Source organism: Pangasianodon hypophthalmus, chromosome 1, assembly GCF_027358585.1.
Source record: "Pangasianodon hypophthalmus isolate fPanHyp1 chromosome 1, fPanHyp1.pri, whole genome shotgun sequence".
In the NCBI taxonomy this organism is placed as follows: Eukaryota; Metazoa; Chordata; class Actinopteri; order Siluriformes; family Pangasiidae; genus Pangasianodon; species Pangasianodon hypophthalmus.
The window spans coordinates 7,830,703-7,848,777 of NC_069710.1; the positions used below are offsets into that span (position 1 = coordinate 7,830,703).

An 18,075-nucleotide genomic window follows, 5' to 3' on the forward strand; every position below is an offset into this window, starting at 1 on the left:
AAAAAAAAAAAGCCATGAGTAATGCTAATGCCCTGTAAAATATCACTGCAATGTTTGTCTTTTTCTGTGTGGTATGTGAAGTGGTTGTTGTTGTATGCTTTATTCTGTACATCTTTTTTTTTTTTAAGAAAAAAAAACACATCAAAACACACCTTATAAGATAATTAGATTAGATTTATGTTTTAAATCTAATTTAAATTTATGCCATCATTATGTTTTTATTTTGTTTATTTTTATTGAAGACAGAATGACTGATTTTATTTTAGACATTTCAAAATGTAAAATATTAGTTTCACTGTACTCTTTGGTTCATACAGTATATTCTATATGTATTTCTGTTGGTAATATACCTCTTTTGTACTGTATTGCTTCTTAGCAAATGCTCTAACATGCCAATTGCTTAATTTACCAAAACTGTCAGATTTAAGTGTAGTTGGAGTAAAGGCTTGATGTGTTAGCTCTCGCCTTCAAAACATGTTAATAAGAATCATAACTCCGTATTCTTCAGTAAATCCAGCTGGAAACACTAAAAAAAGCCAGGCATGTGTTCTGCAGTTTTTTTTTAATGGACAAGTGGCACTAAAGGTTCTAGATAATGCAACACATCATTGCTGGGTGTGTGATTTTTAAAAGTGGATAGAACTACTACTGCTTTGTAAAAATCTGAAACCTTGGACACTCTGAGCAAACCATTTTGTAGATTTGATCAATTTTGTAAACTTGCTGTTGGAAATCAGTCGAGATACTTACACCAGTAACTACCATGATTTATTGTGACTCGTAGTTCACGGTTAATATGGTATCAAATGTTGAACTGTCTCTCTGTTTAAGCTTAATATGTATGAAATACTGTATGTTGGAATGGTGGCGTGAGATAACCATGGTGGGCTTTTGTAGCAAAATTACTAAGCTGTGCTTTGCCTGCTTACTTACTAATCTTGTTATGGTGCTAATTTTTGCTTATTTGCAATGGCTCAAACTTATCTGTTCATGTTTGTGCAAGGATGTGCACACGCACACAAGATTTTTTAAAAAGTGTATGAATGGTGTACATGTCCATACAAATTATTACATTGAATTTAATACATCCCAATTTAATTAATGTACAGACTTGTTAAAATATTTTCTTTGTGTAATACATGATCTGCCTTATATTTGGCAGGAACCATCATTCCCATTTGTAGGAGCAGTGAAGATAAGCTTTTTTTTTTTTCTTGCATTGCCATTTTTAAAAAGCTTAGTTTGTTTGTTTCTTTCTAATCTTATCTGTTTGCAGCTCTCTTCTTCCAGCATTAATTTTCTGTCAAAAGTCATTGTACACTGATCAGCCATAACGTTAAAACCACTAACAGGTGACGTGAATAACACTGATTATCTTGTTACAGTGGCACCTGTCAAGGGGTGGGATATATTAGGCAGCAAGTGAACAGTCAGTTCTCACAGTTGGTGTGTTGGAAGCAGGAAAAATGGGCAAACGTAAGGATCTGAGCAACTTTGACAAGGACCAAATTGTGATGGCTAGACGACTGGGTTAGAGCATCTCCAAAACAGCAGGTCTTGTGGGGTGTTTCCAGTATGCAGTGGTTAGTACCTACCAAAAGTGGTCCAAGAATGGACAACCTGTGAACCAGTGACAGGGTCATGGTCGCCCAAGGCTCACTGCAAGGTGAGAGTGCCCATGCTGACCCTGTCCACTGCCAAAAGTGCCTACAGTGAGCCCGTGAGCATCAGAACTGGACCATGGAGCAATGAAAGAAGGTGGCCTGGTCTGATAAATCATGTTTTCCTGTACATCATGTGGATGCTCTGGTGTGTGTCGCTTACCTGGGGAAGAGATGGCACCAGGATGCACTATAGGAAGGAGGCAAGTGATGCTCTGGGCAATGTTCTGCTGGGAAACCTTGGGTCCTGGCATTCATGTGGATGTTACTTTGACACGTACCACCTACCTAGACATTGTTGCAGACAATTACTGACAAGTACTGCACACCCCTTCATGGCAACGGTATTCCCTAATGGCACTGGCCACTTTCAGCAGGATAATGCGCCCTGCTACACTGCAAAAATTGTTCAGGAATGGTCTGAGGAACATGACAAAGAGTTCAAGGTGTTGACTTGGCCCCCAAATTCCCCAGATCCCCAATCGAGCGTCTGTGGGATGTGTTGGATAAACAAGTCCGATCCATGGAGGCCCCACCTTGCAACTTACAGGACTTAAAGGATCTGCTGCTAACGTCTTGGTGCCAGATACCACAGCACACCTTCAGATCTGGTGGAGTCCATGCCTCAATGGGTCAGAGCTTTTGGTGGCACAAGGGGGGGATCTACACAATATTAGGCAGGTGGTTTTAATGTTATGGCTGATCGGTATATATGAATGCACGGCCAAAATTGTTATTTTTATTAATCACTGATCAGTTTGCAATTTATGTAACTTATGCATTTTTTGTACTGTATATAGGCTTCTAATGTGACACTTCCAGATGATTTACACTTTATAGGTTTACAAATGACCATGTAAATCAGTTTAACTGCATCGCTTTAAAACTTTTTGCTCTAACTCTGCCTCCTAGCTCTCTGCAGCAGTTGACCACACCCTATCTCACTGGCACCCACTTTTTTGTTGTTGTTGTTGGCTGTTGCATTAGCCATACTCCTGTGTACTTGTCTGTCTGACTTGTGTACTGTGAGCCATTGGAAAGAAAAATAAATTGAAGGTGATGACTGTTTTTTTATAAAAGAAAATGGTTATTCAGACTCTGTTTTAAACATGTTTACATAATTCTGATTTTGACCCATGTTACGATCTTAGTATAAATGCATAAATACTATTCACATGGACAAGTAAAGAAAACCCAGCAAGGAACAGACTTATTACTTTTTGCACCTGTAAAATCGTAGTCTTGTCATATGCACTATATGGCCAAAAGTTTGTGGACATCTGACCATCACACCCATATGTGGTTCTTCCCTAAACTGTTGAAACAAAGTTGGAAGCACACAATAGTCTAACATGTCTTTGTCTTTGTTTTCCCTTCACTGGAACTAAGAGGCCCAGATGTGTTGCAGCGGAAGTGAGGTCCATGGAGATATGGTTTGTGAAGTTTGGAGTGGAAGAACTTGGGAGTTCTGCACAAAGCCCTGACCTCAACCCTACTGAACACCTTTGGAATGAATTGAAACTTGACTGCACACCAGACCTTCTCCTCCAACATCAGTGCCTGACCTCACTAATGCTCTTGTGGCTGGATGAGCACAAATCCCCACAGCCACACTCCAGAATCTAGTGGAAAGCCTTCCCAGAAGAGTGGAGCTTATTATAACAGCAAAGGGGACTAAATCTGGAATGAGATGTTCAACAAGCACATATGGGTGATGGTCAGGTGTGCAGAAACTTTTGGCCATGGTGTATTTGATCTTTCTGTGGCTAAAAACAAGCTTTCAAGTAGTAAATACTAGGTGAACATACATCTTATTTACACTTTTTTTTTCCACCGGAATGAAATATTTGTTCTTAACTACTGGTGGAAGTAAGAGAATCTTAATCCCACATGTAGGCCGGACTCGCCCTCTGGTGCTAAGGGGATGTACTGCAGGATTTACGCAGTTCAGAGAAGTTAATAAGTGCCACGGCTAGCATGCCTGCTGGATTGAAGGCCTTTACAGTGCACAGAGGCCTTGTAGTAACATGTTATCAACGCGAGTTTCGCTACACACACCAAAAAAAACCCTGAAATTGTATTATACCAAAATCTTAAATACTTAACAGATGGTATTTTAAATTTTCTCGTAATTATAGCAAATTATCTCTCTGGAAGCAGCATTCTTTGTTTTGTTTTTAAATTTATATTTATATTGTTGAATCTGCTGAAAGGGAATGTAAGCTAGCCAGCGGGGGAAGCCTAGCTTTGCGTAGCTACTTCCTTGTTAGTGAGAGTCAGTAGTGTGAGGGCAAAAGCGTCAAGAAGTTTCACTCTGAAAGAGTACACGAATTCTTTTCTTTGCTTTGTTTTTCTGCGGGAATCTTATTTTTGGCAGGTCACAACAGCCACTGAACACCACTCCTGTTTACAATGGAGAAACAGTGAGCGGTATGAAGCCATGGAAGACGATTTGAAGAAGAAGAAGAAGAAGAAGGCTCTTCATGCGATGGCTCGCTAAGTTAGCGGTAGCTAGTCAACTGCCTAGCTAATCACAGTTAGCCGGCTAGCACATGCTGAAATGCTCTTAACTGGATTATCCAGATCTTGTCTCGGGTTTTGGACCATTTAAAGAATATATTCTTCTACAGATTATTTGTTCGCAGTACTGATGCAGTGGATTGGCTTTTGTGCAGAAGAGACAAAACCCGCGGCTGGAGGAGACTCTGGCTATTTTAGCTAGCTAAATTGGCTAGCTATATAGCTAGCTACCAGCTATATTTGTTTCAAATGTTTTGCTTTGTTTTTACCGGGGACCGGTCACCTGGAAACAAACATTTCAGAACGGGGATATTAAACTCAATCAATGCCTAATCCGGAGATTTCTCACGACGGTCGGGGCCGGAGCCCCTCGGCACAAAGGAACCGCAGACATGAGAGGCGGAGTAAAGCTCCCGGGAGCGGCGGTGCTAGCGTTAACGCCGCCCGGCGGGAGAGGCACCGGGACGGGAAGCGGCGCTCGTCGGCGTCACGGCGCAAGAGGCGCAAGCACGGCAGGGAGCGAGAGGCGCGGCGCTCGCCTGAGAAACCGGACGGCTTCGACAGGGACGGGGACGTTCACGGTCTGGCGGTGGAGTACGACGACGTGAGCTCGCAGTCGGAGCGTTTCTCGGGCAGTCCGTCACCCAGAGCGGACCAGTGGGCCGACCTAGCCGAGCTCCGAGACGGCGACGTGACGCCGGGAAGGAAGTCGCGCAGAGAGCCCGACTCCTCGGGAAGCCGACAGGACAGGGACTTGAAAATCAAAGATCAAAAATCGAGTCGTGAGAAGGAAGCGCTGTCCAAGTCGCGGGATCGGACGAGAAACCACGACAGCAACGGCAAGAAGTCGTCCGCGGACAACAAACGCGAGGCCAAGCGGCACAAAAGCAGAACCAAGTCGGACAAGGAGCCTCCTTCTGCGTACCGAGACACGCCGCAAGCCTACCGGGGCGATCGCGACGAGCTGCGGCCCTACCGAAGAAGCCCGGGCTTTAATAAAGCCGAGAGCCCGTACTCCTCCTACCCGTACGGCTACCAGTCTCCCAGCTACAACCAGTTTTCGGGCTACGGGAGCAAAAGGCTCTCGCCGAGCTCGACCTACTACAGCCGGGACGCGGAGCCGTACAGCGGCTACAGCGCATCCAAGTCGCCGTCGAGCAAGCGGAAGCGCTCCCCGGGAAGCCCGTACGCGTGGCGCCGCTCCCCGAGTCCTTACGAAGTGTGGGAGCACACCTCCAGCCCGTACAGCCGAAAACGCTCCCGGAGCCCGTACAGGAAATCAGTCAGCCCCAGTTCTGAGCAGAGGTAACGCCACACACACACACACACACACACACACACACACACACACACACACACACACACACACACACACACTTGTATTTAACTCTATGCTTCATTTAAGCCGTAAAGGTGCTGGCATGCTTCAGAGCTTCCACTGATTTGCAGTCTCAGCCCAGTGCTGAAGCTGCTCCTCTGGGGCCTTTTCTCATATCTGAACCGCACACACTGGTTAATACATGCTCCTCCTTCATGTAGGTGCCTCGGGTAGTCAGTTCCTTTATTTTTCCTCCACACACACATTCCTGCGTGCAGCAACAGATCAGTGATCAGTCAGATTCATTTGCACAGAGTCCTATGTGGCCATATTGTGTAAAGTTTGTAGTGTTATACTGTCTGTCAGGCCAGAAGTGAACTGAACCAGTTGCTTGGGGAAAAATAAGTCATGCTGCTTTATACTCTGACCCAAAAAGACATCATCTTTCTCTTTTAGTAAGCTTGAAACTCAGCTGTAGGATGAACGTTAGCATTTATGTGTTCAAAAAAACAGTGTTATGTAAAGGTCATGAGCTGCCTCTAGGGTGATCTACATTCACCTATCTGTGGTGACTAATAAGTAACTAACAACCCGCATGACATCCTCTGGTTAGCTGGCCTAATATGAAAGGCTTTATGGAGTTTGGTTACACATTTTATACTTCTGTTTCTCTTAATGGGCAATATGTCTGATCTTTTTAACATTTGACCTTGGTTTAAGCAACTAAAGACTGGCTAAAGTTTTCACAGAGGTCATGAGATGGTCGAACTTTGATCTAGTTGAAGACACAGCCTTGTTTTGTGTGTGGGTGTGTAAAACTAATTTATCGTGTTGCAGGGCCCCATTCTGTGGAATTACAAGCAATATTAGCCACTACATAACTCATTTCTGAGCGATGATAGCACCCCAACAAGTGTCATCGAAACCTTTTAAACTATAATGTTTGATTAAACTTCACATGACATCTAATTTTTGTGTATGGCTGACTTTTGTTTACTTGTTCCTGTTCTTGATTGTATTTTTTCACATAACACGTTATTGAGGGGAAATTCAAAGCATGCTTGAAGCCGCGATGTGTAGAATTGAGTGTGAGCATTTTGGTATAAAGATCAGTTTCAACACTAAGCTCTGTTACATACGTTTGCTGTCATGGTACAGTGGAAAATCTGTTTAATATTAGTATATGTGTTTGTGTTGCTGACAGAAACCATCCTTTTATAGGCTCCTTTTTATTGTTTTGCTGATTATTTAGTTGATATTTAATGATTGCTGAGTTCTCCCAGGTGAAATGAACTAGTTGCTTAATTAAGCTGTGAAGAAAATGAGAGATGTTAACATGATCTACTTTTAAACTCTCATGTTTGCTGCTCCAGGCGTCCAGGGAAATCACGCTCACGCAGCCCATACACGTCATCACGCCGCTCACGCTCTCGTAGCCGTCACCGTCACTCACGTTCTCGCTCACGGCCCTCCAGCCTCTCACCCAGCACCCTCACGTTCAAGAGCAGCCTGGCTGCCGAGCTCAGCAAGCAGAAGAGAGCCAAGGCTGCTGAGGCCGCACGCGCCAAGAGCTCCAGCAACGCTTCAACCCCAACCAAGGGCTCATCTTCCTCTTCCACTGCGCCCCAGCCCAGCCCCATCACCAATCACACAGTGAAGAAAACACGGCCCCCGTCTCCTCCTCCGGCATCTGAGAAGGGCCCCAGAAGCCCTGCATCAAGCCAGCCACAGTCCCCTGTCGACAAACCCACCAAGAGCTGCTCGGAGGTGCCTCCGTCTGGCAGGGAGGGCAGGGTGAAGGAGGACAAGAGGAAAGGACAAGCTGCTCAAGGGAAGGAGAAGGAGAAAGGGAATGCTCCGGTGTCCTCACTGTCCTCTCTGCCTCTCCCCAACTTCATAGACCACATAGATGGAACTGATAGGTCTGTACTATTTATTTGTGTTGCTTGTTTCTTTGTGAAAGTATTTGCATCATTTATCAGCGAAATTGACCCCTTTTTGTCTCTTATTTAGCTTGAAGAACTCTACACACTCAGGGAAGAAGAAACCAGAAAAGAAAACCCGCCATCTCCTGACTGACCTCCCCCTCCCTCCAGAACTCCCTTGTAGTACGCTCGGCTCGCCTCAGAGCCCACCAGAAGAGAAAAAGGCCGCCACATTAAGAAGGAGGCCAAAGTACGTCATCACAGAGCTCTAGTGCAACCACACACGCTTTGCCATTTTCATGTTTGGTGTCATTTCCTTCATCACATATGCTCCTGTGGAGTTTGGAGTTTGTGTGAATGTTTGTAGTCAAAGTCAACATTCACAAATCACATCACAGAATAGTGGGTCATCTGATTTCAGCAACGACCATCTCTTAAAAGTGCTCATGTAAACAGCAGCTTAAAGCGGTGCTCTCATTTTAAGAAATCTGATTATGACACCTGGCGTGTATAAAACATTTGTACAAACAGATTTGATGGTGAATTCCATAGATTTGTTTTTACGTTATGTGATGTACAATTTGGGATTTACAAAACTTGAAACTGATGTGAAAATATCCTTAGACAGCTGCAAGCAGAAAGGAACAAATGGAATTCCCAATAAAAAAAGATGGACAAATAGACAGAGCATAAAACTATCATTTTAAAATGGGCTATTAATAAGTTAACTATGTGCTATTAGTAAGTTAACCAGGATTTGCCTTTGACCTCACAGGTCTGATGTCATTAATCACTAATGAGGTTAATATGTAGGCAGAAATTTGAGAATAGTAAAGTGCCATAGATGTTTTTTTTATTTTTTAAAGAAGATCGTATCAACATGACATTACGCAGAAAGTGCCTACATGTTCCTTTTTTTTCGCCCACGATTAGTGGCTTGTGAGTCATGTTTGGCTACCAAACATTTTCACAGCCTCCCAATCAACATAGTTAGATTTCCCACTAACTCCAGGAGCCTATTTAATGTGCCAAATAATATATTTAACACAACCGTAACTTTTTTTTTTTTTTTTTTTTTTTTTGGTCTGCGGGTGACACTTTAACAGAAAATTAACACGACTGGTTAGTTAACCTGCCATTTTTATGTTGTATAAGGATCTAAGGGTCATTCTATAGGTGAGGTCCATGTGCTCCTTCATATGCACATGATTTTAATATGATTTGCGATTAATAAAGAGGGCACAGTTAGGGGGAAAAAAGTTCATACATTGAAAAAAAATTTGACCATAAAGTGATTATTTTGCACATCCAAACATTTGTTCTTAGCCATAAATCCCAAATGTAATGTCAGATTAATATTTCTCTTTTCTGTGTGTGTGTGTGTGTGTGTGTAGAATATGTGGTCCACGCTTTGGAGAGATTAAGGAGACAGAGATAGATTGGGGAAAGCGATGCGTGGACAAGTTTGAAATCATTGGGATCACTGGAGAGGGTACCTATGGACAAGTGTACAAAGCCAAGGATAAAGACACAGGTAAGATTCTCACTAACTAACAGATTTACTTCTAACACTGTATTACTCCCATTGCTGCAATACCTGTTTAAATGTAATGGTTTAATGCAATAAAGACAGCTGTAGCACTGTCTAGTTTCAGTAGTACTTAATAGTACAGTAGTGCATCTTGTTCACGTGTTAAACAGGAACTTTCGTTTACGCTGCATCAGATTCAGCATTGCGTTGACTAGCATTCGAAATCCTTACTTTTCTTATCTCTCTCTCATTAATTAAGCTGAGATGGTGGCTCTGAAGAAAGTACGATTAGACAACGAGAAAGAGGGCTTTCCTATCACAGCTATCAGGGAGATCAAGATCCTACGGCAGCTCAACCACAAGAGCATCATCAATATGAAGGAGATTGTCACGGATAAAGAAGATGCTCTGGACTTCAAGAATGATAAAGGTATGTGCTGTGTGCATGAGGTAGTGAAAAAAAAATCAACTAGCCTTCGTTTCTTACATTTGATATGACCTTAGCATAAATAATCTAAATGAACAAGAGGCTCATAATGAATTGTCAGATATCTTGAATATCAATCAGCTCTGAAACTTGTCTAAAGAGAAGGGTGTCAAGATTTTGGCTCTTATGGGCCGAAGCCTGGTATCATGGGCTTCTAGCTGAATACCTTTTAAAAAGAAGCATGTTTCAATAAAATCGGGAAGCAACTATTATACAGGAGCTGTTTATACAGTTTTATACCACAGCGCAGCTGAATGAGCCAGTCTTGATTGGTCAGAAGGTGTGTGTTATTTTTGTATAACAGCACGGCTTGGACAGTAGTTCCGGCTGTAACATGAACAACAGGTTAATATTAACACGCTCGCCATAGTACGTTATTGTTTCTATACTAACAGCTCATACACTTGGACTTGTACAGCAGATGCTCCACATAATCTAAGACTGATAATAAACAGGATGTGCTGTGTACATGAGTTAGAAAAACATCGTAGTCATCCATTGATCCTTACTTCTGTTATCGTCAGTGAAATGAGTGTGTATTGATTGTGAACCATGTCTGACAGGGGCATTTTACTTGGTGTTTGAGTACATGGACCATGACTTGATGGGGCTTTTGGAGTCTGGCCTAGTCCATTTCAACGAGAGTCACATCAAATCCTTCATGCGGCAGTTGCTGGAGGGTCTGGACTACTGCCACAAGAAGAACTTTCTGCACAGAGACATAAAGTGCTCTAACATTCTGCTCAATAACAAGTTAGTGTGCTTTAGAAAGTCTATGATACAAAATAACAGAAAGACAGTTTGTTCCTGGCTCGACTGAGTATGTTATTGTGTGTGATGATTTATGAAATTGTTGCTGATTGTGTTCCCTAAATAACACCATCCAAACTGGCATACTTTTAATTCATATTCCCTCTTCATTAGGGGGCAGATAAAGCTGGCGGATTTTGGATTGGCTCGACTCTACAACTCTGAGGAAAGGTCAGTGTTCTCACGTTAAGCTTGAATAAGACTAAAATTAGACTAAAGATTAACACTTTATGGAATTGCACAACGATCATCACAATATTTATGACTTTAACTGCATTTTTTTTTTTTTTTTTAAATAGCCGGCCCTACACCAATAAGGTGATTACTTTGTGGTACCGTCCCCCTGAACTTTTGCTTGGGGAAGAGCGGTACACACCTGCCATTGATGTGTGGAGCTGCGGGTAAGAGATGAACGCTATCGTGGAGATCTATATAGCGAGCCCGCCCTTACCGTTTCCAGGGTTTAAATTTCCTGTTGCTATGTTTTCTTCTATTCCAGGTGCATTCTGGGTGAACTCTTCACCAAGAAACCTATTTTCCAAGCCAACCAAGAGCTGGCGCAGTTAGAGCTAATTAGGTAACTTGGTCTTCATCCTCATTTTCAGAGTCATAACAGTTTAAGATGTATCTGTCTCACAGCTTGGTTTGATGTCGCATGCTGTTATGTACTAACACCATTTCATTTTCTCTTCAGTCGTATCTGTGGCAGTCCTTGTCCTGCTGTGTGGCCCGACGTCATCAAACTGCCATACTTCAACACCATGAAACCAAAGAAACAGTACAGACGCAGGCTCCGTGAAGAGTTTGCTTTGTGAGTAACAGCACAAGTGATTTTAATACAGGGAATAGACTTGAACACATTATTATTGAGAGGTGCATTGCAACATTCAAACCATAATGCAATGTAATATCTTTTTGGCCACATAGTCTACTGACTTTATGGTGTGGTTGATGCTATGTAAGGAATAAAACGAAAGGGTATGCAATCAACTACCACCCCGTTTTATTTATTAAAGCACAACACATCATACTTTTTGGAACACTTTCAAAACAAGTTAGTTCCTGTTATCATTTGTTGTTTCAGCAACAGACAGAAATGTGGCTTGTCATGTTACTGAGAAACCACAGATCTCTCCACATTAAAACTTTCCTGTATCTGAAAACTTAAAAGAACAGCTCTACTTCTAAAGCCGCGTTCAAATAATGAGTGTTTTGTGCTTCGCTCATCTGTAAGGTAGGAGAATCATACGAATAATAAGCTTTATTACAGCGAGGTTGAGGTGGTGCAACGTCCAGACCAGTTTGAAAACAGATCATTCATAGAGCTAGTCCATTCTGCATGTTTCTAAATCCAGCATTTATCTAAATCTCAGAAAAATGGTTCTGGCTTTGGTAGTCCTTTAGAGAGAGGCCAAAGCAATCGGTGTGCACCAACCAGAGCGCTGCTGCCAGTGGCAAAGCAGCACTGCAGTTTTCATACAGAAACAGTGGCTTCACAGGAACAAAGCAGTTTTGCCACTGATTATCTGTAAGCACCCTGTTATAAAAATAAATAAATGTCTCCTCACAGAAAACTTCACCACAGCAATTACACACATTTTCAATCTATCAAAACTTGTGGCATGTCTGCCATACAACTCCTGTGAATTAGCTGACCAATGAGAAGTCAGCAGCCCTGTGTTATCAGAGGCAGACCCCTAATCAACCCCTGATGTGAAGTGGTCCATTTAAGTGCACTGGTGTTTGGCCATTTAATACCGTTTGATTGAAACAATCTGCCTGTTTTCAGTTTAATTCCCTCTTGCAAAATATTTCAGTTAGAGTTAGTGGAGTTCTAGTAAAAGGGTATTAATAGCCTTAGAGTGTCAACGGGCACATTGTTAAATGTCCCTTACAGACAACCCAAAACTTTTGATCTAATCCATTTCGGCTTGAGAGATTACTAGTTTCTCACCCACAGCAGAGAGCTTGTGATTAGACACCTGTTTCATCTCCTTGTATTACAAGTGACAAGTCAAAACATCCACATCATTTGTTTAGTGTTTAGTTGGCTTTCATTCATTTCAGCATTTCCATCTATAAATGCAAAACCCCACATCGTTTTAGAAAAGAGATCACTCAGTATAGAAACAATGCGGTGACTATTTTACATTTCATCATGTCACTACTGAAAAGTAATATGGAAAACATGAATGTTGCACATTTTCTACTGCAATGACTGCATATCAGTGTGCCATACTTTGTACACAATGATGTAGTTATTTCATTTAGACTGTAAGACTACTATGAACTTCTGAAAACTTCTGCTGGTTGTTTGCTTAAGAGGAATTTCATTTTTTTTTCTCCCCCAGTGCTAAATGAGTTTTTCTTTTTCATCTTGTTGCCCTGCTGTATTTAGTATTCCTCCGACAGCCCTGGACCTATTTGATCACATGCTGGCTCTGGACCCCAGTAAGCGCTGTACTGCAGAACAGGCTCTCAGCAGCGACTTCCTGAGAGATGTGGACCCTGCTAAGATGCCTCCACCAGAGTACGAGTGCCATGTCATTAGTTGAAAAACCTTTCCCTTGCTATTTTCTCTAAAGTACTTTCTTATTGATCAGTACTATATAAATAAAATGTTATCAAGGTGGACAAATCCATATATTTATTAGCAAGCCCACTGGGCAAGTAAAAGCCCCGGTGTGCTTCCCATGTTTTGGTTGCCTGGAAACCTCATTGACAAGGCAAAAAGTGATAACTAATGTAACGTAATAAACTGTGGTGCATTAATACAGACTAAAGGAAACAGATTATTACTTGATCAGTACCATCTTCTATAATTATTTAACTAATAATTATATAACTTTAATGTGTGCACATGTGACACAAATGTCAACAGGTCGTTGGCTATCAACTGTAAGCTCTGGTATTCTGTCCTTCTGTTGCATGTAAAAGGTATTATTTGAGCTCAGCTGGTGTCTTTATTTTCCTTCAGTATGTTTAACTGCAAAGGGACTGTTACTTGTAATAGAAAGGTTCATCAGTGTTAGCCCATACCTATGGGATTCTCATCCATGTGTGCAAATTAATCTGCCTCTTACAAGCTGTTCTACCTTTAACCAGATCGTGCCTCAGCCATGTGTGTAGTGGAGCAGGCAGGATTCTGAACGAGTGGCACGTGCTGTAGTTTTTACTGATTTGTCCACCCTTGATTATAGACAACACATGTCGATGTCGCACTGGAAATTGAAACAGACACTCTCTCTGCCTTACCAGTTTCTCATGTGTACACTTCTCCTTCTGTGTCTCCAGTCTCCCTCTGTGGCAGGATTGTCACGAGCTGTGGAGTAAAAAACGTCGGAGGCAGAAGCAGATGCCGGAAGAACTAGCTGCTCCAAAAGTTCCACGGAAAGAGCTGGGACTGGACGACAGCCGCAGTAACACACCTCAGGGTTTCCCTTCTGCTGGAGGACACAAAGGGCCCAGTGCCACTGCCGCTACCATGCTGGGTAACATAAGACCCCCTCTGCTCTTCAGCCGACTGATATACACCTCAGAAGTTTCAGTAGATATCAGTTATACACAAAGGGATCTGTCCCTGTGGATTTTGTTTATGTACTAAATATTTGTGAATTTGTTCCAAGCTTGGTACACTTACAGTCTTTGCCATATCGAGCATGTATTTAGTGTTAAATGTTATTCGTCTTGCGGAGATGCATGCCTGTTAAATTCACACTTAAAGTAGCAAGTCAGCTGTTGATTATTTAATCAACTGATTGTTAATTGGTAATGTTACAATTAGTTTTTACAATTATCATAGTGTAATTAAGAATCACCACCAGTGATCAAGTCTGGTATCCAAGTCTGAAAAGTTTAAAAAAGCTAGTCCAATTTGATGCAATGTATTTTTTACTTTTATGCCCTAAGAAACCTGTTATGTCTCCCTCAGACCCCAAAGGTCCTAATTCTCAGCTGACCCAGGAGCAGCTGGCTGTGCTTCTGAACTTGCTCCAGTCTAAGAGCGCCCCAGCAGGTTCTGCGCAGCTCTCCCAGGCCATGGGCTTTAAGATAAACCCTGAAACCCTGCAGCACCTAGCCAAGGCTCTTCTCCCAGGAGCAGCTGAGCCGGAGAGGCCACCGGAGCCTCCTGCCCAGTCTCAGTCCAAAGCCTCCAAACCCCCACCCCCTGTTCCAGCAGTGGGCGGAGCCCCCCGAACCCCACCCCTGCCCAAGCCTCCGTCACCCCCCACTCCGCAGCAGCAGGGCAAACACGACGGAGATGTCTCAGCCGCAGCCACGCAAACAGCCGTCACTATGCTGCTCGCTCAGTTTCTTAAGGTCCAGCAGAGTGCAGAAGCCCTTGGGACGGAGGGGGCGGATGCAACCATTTCTACAGCAGTGGGGGCGGCTGCCCCACCTCTTCTCCCGACAGAGATAAAACAGCCACCAGAGCCTAGCCCTGTTTCACCAGGTAAAACCATTCCTCCTTCTAGGATCATTTTGTATACAAACAATAGACATTCAAGTTGACAGTTTCCATTTTGTAACTTATTTAAAAATTGGTGACCAAATGAATTCCAGAAATTGTACCTGAATTCTAGCAGTACTAGAATACTACAGTGCTGTATGATGTTAGGTCAGAAGGTGTTGATGAATTTTCTGTAACAGCAGCTCTGACAGTAGTTTCAGCTGCAAGGCAACTTGGAGGTTTCTAATGCCACTCGATCTAATGTTATCTTTTCTATATTAACAGCTTATTCCCAGGCACGTTCACATAATCTAAGACTAATAATGATTATAAATGTTATTGATCAAAGAAAAACATACAGTTGATATAATGAAGCTTTCTGTAAGGAGGTTATATTTAACCTGTATGGTAAAGGAGTCTACTGTATCAGCACTTTGTAACAGAGGTAAAGCTGTTCCTTGAAATGTTCTTAACAACTTAACACCTAGCACTGAATATAAAAGTAAAGCTTCGTAACAGGCACGAATGGTTGACTGATTAGGTACCCACCTAGTTGATTAAGTTAAAAAAAAAAAAATGTAATTTTACATTAAATTATGAATTAATGGTATGTGTCATTGCTTGTAACTGCTTGTTCCCCTTTTGGCTCATATTGAGCATGAGACATGATGAGTTTCTTGGCCTGCAGGGAACAGTGACCAAGTGTGGGAATATGTACAGAAAATAAAACTTTTAGACAGCATGCAAATACAACAAAAACACAAGTGTACACTATGAGAGGCTGTTACTTGGTCAGGTGATATTTATGGGTGTCTACTTTAAGTAGACACCCATTGTAAGTACTCATTTTCTAAGTAATGATGAAATAATGAAGTGATGAAATGTAAACTGTTCTTGGTGGACTTGGACCTTTGGACCCTAGTTGTTTCTTTCTTGGTGATGAAATAATGTTTTTTGTCTCTTGTCTTTCAGCGACTGAGGGGAGCGGATCATCCTCCAGAGCTCCTGAGCCGCTCTCCATCCTGCCTCCTGATCAGAGGCCACCGGAGCCCCCAGAACCCCCTCCATGTGCAGACCTGGACTACCGGCAGGCCCCTGAGAGCCAGCCTCTCCTGTCCTCTTCCTGTTCCACTTCTGCGGGATTAGGAGAAGCAGCACGGCCACCCGAGCCTGATTATCCTCCTCCTCCTCCACCGAGAAGCCACTTGCCTCCTCCACCCTTTCCCCCTACAGGCTTCGGAGAAAGCTACCTCAGCCACATGATGGGAGGAGGAATACCCCCTCATGCGCATGCTCATGCCACATCCTCTGCCCCGGTGCCCTTCCCTCATGGAGCAGCACCAGGTGGCAGTACTAGTGGAGCTTCTGCAGGAGCCAGTGGCAGTATGGTGTTTAGCGGAGACAAGGACCATCGCTTTGAGTACAATCATAGTCCTATACCCGTGGAGGGCCCCTCCCACCCCCCTAGCATACATCTCTACAACCCTGCTATTGGCCAGAAGGATGGAGGAGCACCGCCCCCTTCTATTCCGCCACCACCTCCAGGCCAAGTGTGGGGCTCCCCATCCCAGTCTGGAGCTCCACCCCTTCCTCTTGGGTACGTCCCCCATTTAAACACTGCAGCACTAAGGGGGAGGGGACTCCCATATTGATTGGCTCCCAAGAATGGGAGGGACAACACAGTGACACTCACACCTCAGAAAAGGACGACTGTAAAAGAAGCAGTTGCCATCGATCAAGCCAGCACTGAGTGCACTACAGAGGCACACTTAATTTGTAATAATTCTAATTATGGATGCAGGCAGGCATTTCATTAGGTTACTGTGGCTTGAGCTGCAGATAGAGGGGTGTGAGATGAGAGGGATTACTTTTCCTCCTCACCCTTTTTTTTCTATTAGTTACCCCTCTCTATGATTTGGTAATCTATCAAACTGCTGTCTTTTAAATAAAATTTGACCTTTTTTGAGCGTACATTTACCAGCCTGGGTAAGTGTTTTTATTATCTGTACCTTAGTGGCGCCTTTAATTGCATAAGGACAGACTAGTATTACAATGTTTTGCACTACTGAGTAAAGTAGGTGGAAACAACTAAGATATGAAATGATTTTGATGTGCTGTATCTGCACAAGATGAAATGACCAGTAATGTAGTTTTTTTTTTTTTTTTTTTTTTTTTTTCCCCTAATGACTTAACATTGGTGGGCTCGGTCCATTTTTCACTGGAGGAGCTTTTTAAAAAAGCACTTGGCTCCAGTGAGATTGGCAGCACTTGGGTGACTAGGCTCCTTTAAATTGGTTTGTCTACTGAACAACTGAATGAAACAAAGCTGTATTTTCTCACCAGTTCCACCAGCCATTGTCCACAGCCATTGTAAAATGGAACAAAGAGACCAGTTTAATCCAATTTCAAAAAGGAGAGGAGCGGCAATGTGGTTTTTTGTTTTTTTGGTTTTTTTTTTTTTTTTACTAAAATGTTTTTGTTCTTTTGGCAAATGTTTATTAAAGAAATGCCAACAATGTATGTCCTGTTGTCTGTGTTCTTGTAGTGTTGATTAGGCACAATCGAACGCAGACTGCTAATTTACTAAAACTGTCTCCCCATCGCTTGTATCCTCTTCACCTGTGAGTTAGTACTGCATTCAGCAATTCAGCACTGTAGTTTTTTTTTCTTTTGTCTGCTTGAACAGCTAGCTGCTTCAACTCCACAAACCAAACTCATGAGCTGAATTGGGGCACACCACTCAACTCTGCACTGCACAGAGAGAGAGAGAGAGGGAGGTGTTTCTCCTGCCCTAACACACCTGCATCAGCTTCCCTTGGTTCAGTTATGGCTTTGTTTTTTTTTTTCAGTCTGATCTAAGAAGGGAGAGTAAATTTTGTGTGACTGAAATTTTTTGAAGCTTCTGAGCATTTAGTAGATGCCTTTATCCAGAGTGACTTGAAGTGCTTTGTAGTGTCCATCAGATACATGTTGTCATGTGATTACAAATGGGCATGGCCTAAGAATACTACAGAGAGGAGTTGGTATAATGCATTAGTACAGCAAAGAAAATAGTCACAAGGATTTTAAGTGCTTGGTTCACAGGCAGGTCTTCAGTCATTTGAAGATAGCCAGCAGAAGTTCATTCCACCATAGAGAATAATCTATGTATGTTTCCCTTGTATCTTGAAGGATCGTGGGTCAAGTCAAGCCATGCTTGAGGCTTTAAGGTAAAGTGGTACAGAGTGTGGTTTCATTAGTGCCTTCAGGTAAATAAGTGTCTGTTTTTGGCTTTCTAGGCAAGGATTAGTGTTTTAAATCTAACCCTGGCAGCTACAGGAAGACAGTGGAGGGAACACAAAACTGGCATGAGTTTTAGAAGAACTTGGGGAAA

General features: G+C 42.7%; 1 protein-coding gene across 1 annotated transcript; it reads left to right on the forward strand.

Annotated features, from left to right (window-relative positions):
• Nucleotides 1-266: 266 nt before the first annotated feature.
• cdk13 (cyclin-dependent kinase 13) lies at nucleotides 267-17,218 on the forward strand. Its single transcript, XM_034305477.2, has 14 exons — nucleotides 267-5,486; nucleotides 6,873-7,421; nucleotides 7,513-7,674; nucleotides 8,819-8,958; nucleotides 9,215-9,385; nucleotides 10,006-10,195; nucleotides 10,367-10,423; nucleotides 10,552-10,653; nucleotides 10,752-10,829; nucleotides 10,947-11,063; nucleotides 12,651-12,782; nucleotides 13,547-13,743; nucleotides 14,184-14,705; nucleotides 15,675-17,218. The coding sequence occupies exons 1-14, from the start codon at nucleotides 4,507-4,509 to the stop codon at nucleotides 16,352-16,354; spliced, it is 4,077 nt and encodes a 1,358-aa protein (XP_034161368.2). The 5' UTR covers nucleotides 267-4,506; the 3' UTR covers nucleotides 16,355-17,218.
• Nucleotides 17,219-18,075: the final 857 nt, after the last annotated feature.

Excerpts from the sequence above, each read along its gene's own strand:
- cdk13 (XM_034305477.2), top strand. The coding sequence starts at position 4,507 with ATGCCTAATCCGGAGATTTCTCACGACGGTCGGGGCCGGAGCCCCTCG. Across the intron at positions 10,654-10,751 it reads ATTGATGTGTGGAGCTGCGG|GTGCATTCTGGGTGAACTCT; the intron begins GTAAGAGATGAA and ends CTTCTATTCCAG. Across the intron at positions 12,783-13,546 it reads GCTAAGATGCCTCCACCAGA|TCTCCCTCTGTGGCAGGATT; the intron begins GTACGAGTGCCA and ends CTGTGTCTCCAG.